Source organism: Camponotus floridanus, unplaced genomic scaffold (assembly GCF_003227725.1).
Source record: "Camponotus floridanus strain SB8 unplaced genomic scaffold, Cflo_v7.5 scaffold267, whole genome shotgun sequence".
NCBI classification, from domain to species: domain Eukaryota; kingdom Metazoa; phylum Arthropoda; class Insecta; order Hymenoptera; family Formicidae; genus Camponotus; species Camponotus floridanus.
This window is the reverse complement of record NW_020229400.1, coordinates 120,131-131,058: the sequence shown is the minus strand read 5'-3', so window position 1 is coordinate 131,058 and position 10,928 is coordinate 120,131. Positions and strand designations below refer to the sequence as shown.

The window sequence follows — 10,928 nt, the reverse complement described above, 5'->3', positions numbered from 1 at the left end:
CTATAGTTTTTTTTTCGAATATTATACGTCATTGCGTGCACGCGCAATATGTACATATATGAAAATTATCAACGAGTTACATATTCATTTTAGCGAGACGTACGAATTTCCTAGACTATCTAAATCGCTAGATAGTCCCGAAATGAAAAAACAGAATCCGTAAAAATATATATCTTTATATAATATATATTTATCTACGGTACTCTGTGTGAGATGTACTCGTTTGCACTTGTAATTAAAGCGCGTTAATTAATAGTAGGAAATTATAAAAACATGAACGAAAGATTACGCGAATTTTTTGTTGTAATCAACTTTTTTTATGATACATACCGAACAATAAAAATGAATATTAGTGAACATACGCATACTTAAATATTGCAAACTATAAGTTCGCAATCTTTCTTTCTTCGACTTTCTTACATGTAACATTGTAACGCATTTGTTAAATCGACTACGTCTTGCACGCTCGTTATTTCAAAATATCTACGTTATATCGAGCTAAATTCACATCTAGAAGATGCTTGAGCAACGATGTTACGTCTTATTGCACTTTTTTGGTACTACGAGAAATTGATTCGAGGAATTGAAGTACAAGTAGAACAAACAAGATGAGCGTTTACATCCGCGATATTTTATTCATAGGCACATTTTATTACGCGCGATAATTAAAATAATATTAATTATATATAAAATTTTATAAAAAAAAGTTTCTTATCAAAACGCACGTGCGTTAATTGCATATATAAAATAAAATTTTATATAAAATAAATTATATAAAATTTATATAAAATTTTTTATATAAATACTTATCAAAGATGAGTGATATTCAATGTGGGAATATTTTAATTAAAAATATTTTCATTTTTACATACATTTTTAAACGCATACCACACATTCTAACGTGCGAGGTATCATTGATTCATGACAAGAATTGATGGCCCGAGACCAGGAGATACAGAGGGTATATTTTATCAAAAATATATTTAATATTTTTTTATCTCGATATCGAATAAAATTATTCCTTTGATCAAGAAAGAAGCAGTTGTTTCCGGAAAAAAATATAAATATCGCGCTACGAGCGAGGTGCTAAGAGTAACGAGAGTAATCGTGGCGTAGTTTTTTCGGCAATATTCGGCAACGTATTTAAAAATTCACGCGTTATTGAATCAGTCGCACGAAGGATTAAAAAACTACTTTACGATCGCGCGATCGCGTCTTCGCTTAAAGTCTCTCTCGCGCCTCGAGAACAACCGTAGGAACCGATTCTTCGCTCTTTGACTTAACATTAACAGTGCGATTGTTTCAGATGCACGCACGAAATCCGCACCGCATCAGCTGCATCGACGATGTGCTTCCTCGTTTCTCACTTAATCCGACCAGCGATCGCGAGCTGATTGAATCGACATTAACTTTAATAAGTGTGAATCCAGCGCGAGGCGCTATGGCAATAGGGCTTAGGAGAAGAGAAGGGCCCTCTTCTTTGGGGCATGCTTACGTATTGCGCGTTAAAAAAAAAGAGTTATAAATATACTACTAGAGTCCTATGGAGGATTCACGAATTACCAAAATCAACAAAATCGAGCGTCGAGGAAACACGACGGAAAGGGAAACGCTCTCACCAGGACCGATTCCGACACTTCCGATTGCGCACGTCGTGACGGCAGCTCTGCGTCTCCTCGTCGAATGCCGTGCCTTCCTCGCACACGAATCGGAAGTCCAGCACCTGCCGCGAGGTAAAGCCGGGCGAGCAATAGTGAAACAGTCGACAGTCCCTGACGTCGCCGTAGAAGCGATACATCTCCTTCTCCAGGCAATTGAAGCTCGCTTGCTTCCGCGAGCTGGAGAATTTTCGGTTACTCGATCGAGGGATCAAGGATTCCGTCGTCGCCACAGGATCAATGTCTTCAGCTTTGAACTGGACGGTGGTCGAAGTCGAGATCGTCGAAGTTGGAATCGTCGAAATTGACGTCGGATGTTCGGAGGGAGTTTCTGTAACATACTGTTGATGATCTTTGCCGGCAGTCGTCGCGATCTCCACATCTTCTTCAGGGTATTCGTCGGTACTCGTCTCTTTGTACTCGGTATATGATTTTTCAAGAGGCAATGTTGTCAGGGGCAGCGAGGTCGTCGCGGAGATATCAATCTTCTCTGTAGTTTCCTGTTCAGTTTCCGGTTCAGTTTTCACTTTTATCGTTGTCTGCTCGATAGAAGACGCAAGGGTAGTCAGTCTAGACAAGAGATAGAGGGTGGAAGTCTCGATCTCTCTTGTTGCATCGACATGCTTTGAAGAGTTGACGGGGGAATTTTGCTCGGTCGGACTTGGAAATTGATCTTCCTTGTTTGTCCGATCGCTCTTCGCGGAAGAATCAATAGATACAGGGTCGTTCGCCTCCAGCTTACTCTCGAGAACATTTTCCTCGCTTCTACCAGACTCAGTTGTCGTTGTAATTGCTGCCACGTCATTGGGTTCTGTCGTAGCTTCCGTCGAATCGTCTGTATTTAATTTTTCCGCAATCGAAGCGGTGGTAGTAATAGTAGGTTTACGCGTCAGGGTGAGTTTCCTAATCACCGGCTTCGGTGCCAACTCGTTATAAGACTTGGGCGGTTTCGCCGGTTTCGGGTTAAATAAGCTCATTCTCGATTTAATTACGACCGGAACAGGAGTCGTCGTAGGAGGAGTGTAAGCGTAAATCCTCCTGTTCCCGACGGGTTTGAAAAGTTTCGGCGATGTGGGACGAGTGGTAGTAGTCGTCGGTCGAGGAGTAGTCGTAGTCGTCGGTCGAGGAGTAGTCGTAGTCGTAGTCGTAGTCGTAGTCGTAGTCGTGGTTGCAGTCGTACTCGTCGATGGCATCGTTGTGGTAGACACTGTTGTGCTCGATGCTGTTGTAGTAGTTAACAAAGTCGTAGTGAAACTTGCAACTTTTTCGAGATCTGCAACTTCCGTGACATTTTCTTCAGGTTTTGTCTGTGTTTCTGCTTCGTCATCGATCTGATGTGTCTCGAAATCATTTTCCTCAACTTTCTGTTCCGTAAAATCATTCGATTTAGTCGTAGTTTCCATTTCTCGGTAATTTTCCGGCTCGTAATTGTCATCAATATAATCATGCGAATTGTCTACAATTCCTTCCCTTTCGAATTCCTTCGGGTCAAAAGGGACCTTCATCTTCGAATCGTCGTCTATATCATCCGCCCTCGGTAATTCGTCCGTGAATTTTAAGATGCCTTCAGTGCTGCCTTGGGTATCTTCAGTCGAATCCATAACGTCCTGCTGAGAATCGGTGTATTCCTCGGAACTCGTGTAATCAATAGACATTGTATATTCCTCGGTGTTTTCCAGTCCTTTGTAATCTTCTTCGGTGCTAGTATCGCGCGAATTTTCCGCAGACAATTCTATTGTATCCGGATACTCGTTTGAATCTTCGTAATTTGTCTCGTGATTATATTTCATAGTCGAATGTGTCTCTTCGTTCAAATCATCAGTGCTCGTCTTCTCGCTTGAGTCTTCGTGATAAGACAGCTCTTCTTGTCCCGAATCGTCCTCGCGAGAAATCGCGGTTTCGCTGGAGGAAATCTTGTTAGGTGTCTCTTCGGAGCTCATTTCGAACTCTTTCTCTTTTGTATTCGCGTTGAACTCGTCTTCATCCAAAGTTTCGTATTCTCTTGAGAAAAATTCTTCATTGGACTTTTCCTCTTCAGAAACGTGAGTAATTTCCGTCGATTCCGTTGCGCTTTGCGGATTCTCGGTAAAGTTTGTGTCTTCTAAAGTAGCATATTCAGTTTTCTGCTCTGCTTCTACCGATTTATTTAGAGCATGTCGCTTTAAATCTTTCGCGCTCGTTTCCACAATTTGATGATCGAACGATCGCTCAATCTCTTTACTTTTTCCGACGTCGTTATTTTTACTGTCTTGCAAGCTTTTCGAATACGCGTTGCGTTGATCAATCGTTCTCGTATCGATTTCTTTAAAAGTTTGCGATTCTGGTTCTTCAAAAATGTGGCTATCGATTTGCTCAACTTTCGTCTCGAAAAGTGCGACAGATGGGGTAGTAGATGTGGTAGTAATAATACTAGCAATAGTAGTAGCAATAGTAGTCGTTTCATCCATTTCGTCTTTCTGTTGAATCGTCTCTGTCAGTTCGACATTGTTCGTTTTTTGCTTTATTTTCGAAGATATGCGTCTTCTTGAGGCTCTCGCTCGAGGAACCTTTCTTCTCGGACCGGACTTTCCTTCTCTAGAATCCTTAGCATTTTTTCGCTCGATCGTTTCTTGTGAAACTCTCAGTTGTTTCTCTTGGTCGGTTATGAAGCTCGTTCGTTTCTCCGATTCATCTTTTGTCAAGTGTCTTGTCAGCTGTTCGTTATGTATAACTTTTTTGTCAATCCCCGATATATCATGCAAGTCAGATTTACTTTCCTCTTCAATAATAATCTCGACAGGAGCGTTAGTCTTGGACATCTGGACGAAATCAGAATTCGTAGTTTTTACTTTAAAGTCATTATCGGAATCAAGTATTATTACGTCTATATCATCCTTGAAAGATTTGTTTTCTTCAGAACGAGCGGTTGTGAGTTCAACGTTAGCTTCGAATTTTAATTTGCAGTCCGATTCTGATGTATTTTTAATATGTTTTTTCTTGTCTGATAATTTTTCAGCATCAGCCTCGACATTTGAAGACAAATCCTCGTGACTCGATTTTGCATCCTCTTGTTCTTCATCTTCTTCTTTATCAAACGCTAAATATTTCGAAGCGTCTGTCTTTAAATCTTCTAAAACGTCCACTTTTTCTATCGCGATATCTTTCGTCCGTTGTACAGATTTCGCGTCGAGAATCTCGCTATCTTTCGCGACGTGTTTAGCAGTATTTCTAATTTCATCAGCAATATTGCGAAAAGCATCCTCGTCCGCCTCGTCGCTGAATAGGATATCTCTAAACTTCATCAGACTCTCCTTAATAGCTCGGAAATCTCCGATCTCGACATGTGTATCTTCCACGTTCGTCGCTTCATCCTCGTTCCGACGCGATTCACTCCTTCGTATCGTTTTAAAATCCTCATCTTGACTATTCGCGCCGTTGATCAAATGATAGAGCTGACCGTGAGATCGTTTCTTACGCGAGAGTCGTATCTTGTTCATCGCGCTTCTCGCGATCTGTCGATTCTTGGGTATTTTCGGAACATCGCGGTAAAACGGATCGAAGGACTCGTCGCCCTCCTTGTAATCGTCGTAGCTGGCCGGTATCGTCGGCAACGGCAACGTCACCAATTGCGTGGTGTTTAAAGGCCTACCGGACTCGTCGCTCACGCTTGCTTTTGCTGTGACAATCACCCGCGATTGCGACGGCAACAGCGGCGATGGATTCTGTACGATTCTCTGAATATCCGCTGGTGGTAGATTTATGGTGATCTGATGGGGCTTGAGCTGCGGCACCGTCACGCCTGGCGAATTCACCCGGTGAATGGCCCGTTGGGTAACCGACTGCGAGGGTTTCGGCGAAGGTCTCGGCGTCGGATAAAACGATCTGACAGTCGTCTCGATAGTCGTTGGAGATGTTGGCAAAAAATTGTCAGAGATCCTCTGCTGCTGCGACGTTTGACTCATCTTCGTCTGCGTACGAGACGACTCTTGCAAGCTCGGAACCGGAGATATCGTCAACTTGGATACCTGAAATAAGAGATGAAACGAATTTTCTTCTCCATTTCTCTCTTTCTTTTTGATAATTTTATTAAAAGTTCTTTATTGAAGTATACGTTGCCTTCGTATTGCGTTAAGCAAATTATATAAATTCATTTATGTCGTAAATTATATATAAATTATACATCTCATTTAAGAATATTTTTATCGAAATTTAAGTTAAAAGAATCTTGAAATTCAAATCGAAAAATCAAATGCAAAAATTAAAGAGAATTATTGCACCTTTCCCTTATTAGTCGGTTGTATCGCCTCCAGTGACCCTATACTTTCGCGATCATCCTCGTCGCGATAGTCTGCGGTCTCACGTGGATTATTGCTGTGCACGGTGAACTCGGTGGTGCTCGCGATACCGTGATGATGAAAGATAGGATTGATCAAGACCGGGCTGTTAGCATTACTGTTGAGCAGAGTTTGTATCGTAGCGGGAGACGTATGGTACAGCGGCGTCACGGTCGATGCTTCGTTGTGTTGAATGATCTGCGGTGGCGGACCCACCGTCGAGGTGTATCTGATCTGCGAGTGGATCTGCGGAGTCGGTGTCGTCGAGCTAACGGCGCCCTGACTGCTAAACAGCTGGTATGATGTAGCCTGATTGTTGACGCGTTCGCCACCGTTGTGGAAGATGTACTGATGATGGTAGCCGCCGTTCTTGTCATCGTACAGCGACTTGGACTGACTTGTATGGACCTGGGGGAACGGCGGTTGGGGCTGATAGTGCTGCGGATAACCAGCAGGATGTTGGAAGGAACCGCTCGCGACGGTGGTGGACGATGGCTTGCCGGACCGAGACGTAGTCATGGGGCTGGGGGTAGTCGAGGTTGTGCTGGGTCGCGCCGAGGTCGTTCGTTGCTGATGATCTTCCGCTGGATGATCCGTAAGATCGTCCTCGCCGTCATCATCGTTCTCATGAAGGCTGCGAGTGGAGAAGAGAGTAAAAGAGTAGTCCATAAGAAGCTTAACCAGTTGTTACAGGAAATTCAACCGTGCGACTTGTAGGCTGCGGTTTCAAGTGTCCAGAAACGTGGATAAATCTTGAAATTATCAGAAAAAAAATTCCCGACGTCGATAGCAAGAGAGCCGCGTCAGAATGTCGCAGAAATCCCAAACGCATTTCTGAACCAGTCGCACGCTCGTGTTCGGGAATAGCGCGAGATAGCCGCTTCCAGGTAACGACCGTTGTTAATCGGACGACACTGACGGATGATAATAACGACATTAACCGTATAAGGTCACAGACGGAGAAGCGGGGTAAGGAGAGTCGCGCGGGAAACGAGATTTACTTTGGCTAAAAATAGACGACCGTCAATGACTAAGCAGCCGCGTCGTCGAACGGAGCGTATAAATTTCGTCGCCGTGACAGGTTCATCGTTACAATTTTTATCCGAATACATGCATGCACTATCGTCCAGTCGGCGCGAGAGGAGAGGACTCTGGCACATTCCTGAGATACCGGCCGCGAGTGAAGGAAAGCCAGTTGAAGTATTTATGGATGCCCAAGTATTTACGGGCATGCCTTTTATAGCCCGCAATTTTGCGCTGTACATCCGACTCGTCTAAGGTATAAGGCACTTAGGGAAAAATGCATACGCGAGTTGCACGAATTGAAAATATGCGACTTAGAGTGCTGAAGGGGACTTTGAAAGCGTGCCGTATGTTTTTTTTTTCACCGCAACACATTATGCGATTTTATCTCTAGGCGTTGCTTCGGATACGTTGCATAAACGAAACGAAGCGAGAAAAATATAGCAACGAAAGCTAAGCGAGGATTTTTTTAAATTTGACTTGGTATTACATCACACGTACAGGATGTTCGGTAACATTTGCGCGAATTCAATTTTGAAATTCATTGATAAATTTAAAATTGATTTTTCTCTTTCTTTTTTTAGAAAGAATTTCTTTTCGATATCTTATATTTTTAATTAATAATTATATATTTTATAATTAATAATAATTATATATTTCTACAAAATTAATAATTATACATTTTAGCCTTAATAATTATATATTTCTAAAGAAAATTAAAAAAATAAAATTTAAAACAAAATTTTTAGATTTAAATTTAGAATAGTAAAATTTTGTTACTTGTTATATCCAAGAAATTTATATAATTTTAATTACATATATTTATTCATACATTTTACAAGCTAAAGATAAATTAAACGAGCAGTGTTTGCTGTAGATAATTTCAAAATTATCTAGATAAAGATAAAATTCCGTAAATTTATCTTAGATGAGATAAAAATAATTTTGCTTTTACTTAATCTAGATGAAAGATGAGATGATTATTGCGATAATCTAGATAATTATCTAGATATTTTTGTTTATTTTATAAGACTATAAATATTTGTAAAAAATGTGACGAAGATTATAAATGGAATATTAAAATCATAAACACATATCCTTTCTCTTTTCCTAAAGAATATTTAAATAATAACAAAAAAATATATAAATGATATGATAAATTTATTTATTAATTTATATTTATAATATATTTATAATATATTTATAATATATTTATAATATATTTATAATATAATAATCAATGTGTAACAATATATATATCATTTTTATAAAATATAATATACATTAATGCATTGCATAAATTTAAGTAAAACAAGTACAAGATAAAGTATATTTGTAATATTATTTTCCAAATAAAAAATATATTTTAAATATTTTAGATAGATTTTTAGAAGCTTGCCTGGAAAACTCTTTGCATAATGAAAACGTCATCTTAGACAATTTTTAGATAAGATGACATATTTTTTTACCTAAGATAAAGATAAAGATACTTTGTATTTCTTCATCTAGTTAAAGATAAAGATGATCTATTTCTTTATCTAGATAATTATCTAGATAATTTTATCTAGATATCAGCAAACAGTAAACGAGACATGTTCGGTGTATCTATCATTCTACGAGTAAACTGTAGTGAATATTAGAATACTTTATATGTGACCGGCAAAGCGATCAATGTGTGCAATAATTTATTTCATTCGATAATTTCTGCTCGCAGCAACTTGCGAAATCGGAAAATCGATTAGGACGACTGGTTTGGAGAACATATCATTGATATTATTTTTCGCGAATCGTCGAATTGTCATTAACCCTGTGTCACCTGATCAATAATTTATCTTGTCATTGATTTACCGGAAAACTTGATTTATAAAGTGGAAAGAGCGAGATTGCAACATGGATTTTTACCTGAGCGTGACGGCGTTATTGCCATAGAGCTCCAGATTCAGATTGTAGAATCGCTCGCTCTTACTGCAATCGACTTCGTCGACTCTCTCGCAGACTCTTGTTTCCTGGTCGAAGACGGTCCCATTCAGACAGAGGAACTTTATATCCATGATCTCGTCTGAAACCAGATCTCACGGTGAAGAAGAGGGTATCATTATTTGGGGATACTCTGGGCTTTCTAAAACGCGTTCTTTGGGTTAAAATTTCACCGAGACACTTGTATTTTATTATTCGTTTCTTGATTATTAGTTAAAAGAAGGGTATACTTTCGAGCGCGATTTTTCGCATTAAAATTGCACATTCGAGTTTCTACTAAGAATACAATAAACTATTTTTGAAGAAACGCGTGTCTTGTTCATCTTAAAGATATTTGACAAAATTATATTGACCGAACTTCCAGACAAAATTATACACGTCGCGCTCACCTCGCGATCCAGTCCATAAAATCCATCTTATATAGGTAATTATGCAAATCGTTTTATATGTCAAGCGTTCACGATATCACGACGAATGATCATAATCGGCTCCTTCTACATCTCTGGTTGAGAGTCGACCCAGACTTGTCGCGGACACAGATCCGGTATATTAGAATTAGAAGCGGTAATTAATAGTGGTGCGAATCTATTTAAGGCCGTCACGCATATCGATGATAAGTAGATCATTTCGACAAGTCCGGCCGAAGGTCCCGTCCAAGTTTCGTAATCAATCGGAAGATCGTTTTACAACGAGAATGTCACGGTCGCCGAGAAACGTTTACTGACCTAAGCCGAGAGTCTGGCTCTGATTCGTCACGAGAAGTCGTTCGCGAATACGATCTCGAGAATTCAAATCTCATTAACTGGAATTAACGTTTCTGCCGAAAAAGCGAAGAATTCAGAAATATATATAATTTAAAGCATTTAAAAGAACATTTTTCTATTATTGAGATTTTTATTTTATAGATTTTGATTTTTGTATTTGAGAATCCCGTCTTTGTAATGTAAAATTACCTTTCTGACCGATAGTGCAGACGTGAAACATTTGACAGCCCGCCTCGACATCCGCGTAATATCCACCAATCACCTTTCCTTGACACGAGAAGTTCGTCTCCGGTAGGTTGTCGAAGTCCAGATACTTGAAAAATCAAAAATCCGGCGAGTTAGCGAAAAGAAAATTCAGCTTTTCGTTGCGATGAGTCAAGAAAAGTTTAAATAAATGATTTTAATTTCATTTAAATTTTATAGACACTTACGCCAGGTTCCCCCGCGCTGCATAATAAACGGCCATGATGGAGATTAAGGATCGACATGAAAACTGAAAAACAAAGAAAAAAGGAATGTGAGGGAATAGAAATATGCAATTATTTAAAAGTAAAAATTTAAGTAAAAATTATTATATTTAAGTAAAAATTATATTATAAATTTAAATAGAAATTATATTTAAGTAAAAATAATTTTTAGTAAAAAATCCAAAATATTAGAAATATTAGAAATATTTAGAATTCCTTTGAATACTCGTTCAAAGTGAATTTCAACTAATAGATTGAATAAGGAAAAAAATTTCGCGCACATTATTCTAATCCAACATAGCTTTTACAAAATTTAACGTTTCAAAATTTTATGAAAAATAGCAATACATTTCTACTTTTATATTGTTAGAGTATCATATTTATATATTTCTCCAGAGCTTGATTCTCGTTTAAAATATGTTCTCTTGTGCTATTGGAGACATTTAAATCTGATACATAATATTTATGTGATTATATATCGATGAAATAATAAGAGAAAAATTATTTTTTCTAAAAGATAAAATCCTGCTTGCCACCGATCTATTCGGTACAACAGTAATTTATGCAGTTGTGAAATCGTAGGTCCACGGTCCCCTGTGAACCCCGGTTGCATTAGTTGCGACTATAATTATGTACAACTATCGTCACGCATCGACGATAGGTTAATGCTCCAGAAATTCGAGTTTATAATTTCGATCGACTTATATATAACTCATGTATAACATA

The 10,928-nt window shown here is 38.8% G+C and overlaps 1 protein-coding gene across 3 annotated transcripts in view; it reads right to left on the bottom strand.

Moving 5' to 3' along the window:
* Positions 1-825: 825 nt before the first annotated feature.
* The window catches only part of LOC105257401 (serine-rich adhesin for platelets), a 59,330-nt gene continuing 49,227 nt past the window's right edge, over positions 826-10,928 (bottom strand). For all 3 annotated transcript variants that reach the window (XM_011267996.3, XM_011267994.3, XM_025409458.1), the window contains exons 4-8: positions 10,167-10,228; positions 9,925-10,048; positions 8,897-9,053; positions 5,915-6,605; positions 826-5,662 (exon numbers count right to left, since the gene is read on the bottom strand). In XM_011267996.3, coding sequence (XP_011266298.2) covers positions 1,616-5,662; positions 5,915-6,605; positions 8,897-9,053; positions 9,925-10,048; positions 10,167-10,228 — 5,081 coding nt within the window. In that variant the 3' untranslated portion in view covers positions 826-1,615. The remainder of the gene's footprint in view (positions 5,663-5,914; positions 6,606-8,896; positions 9,054-9,924; positions 10,049-10,166; positions 10,229-10,928) is intronic.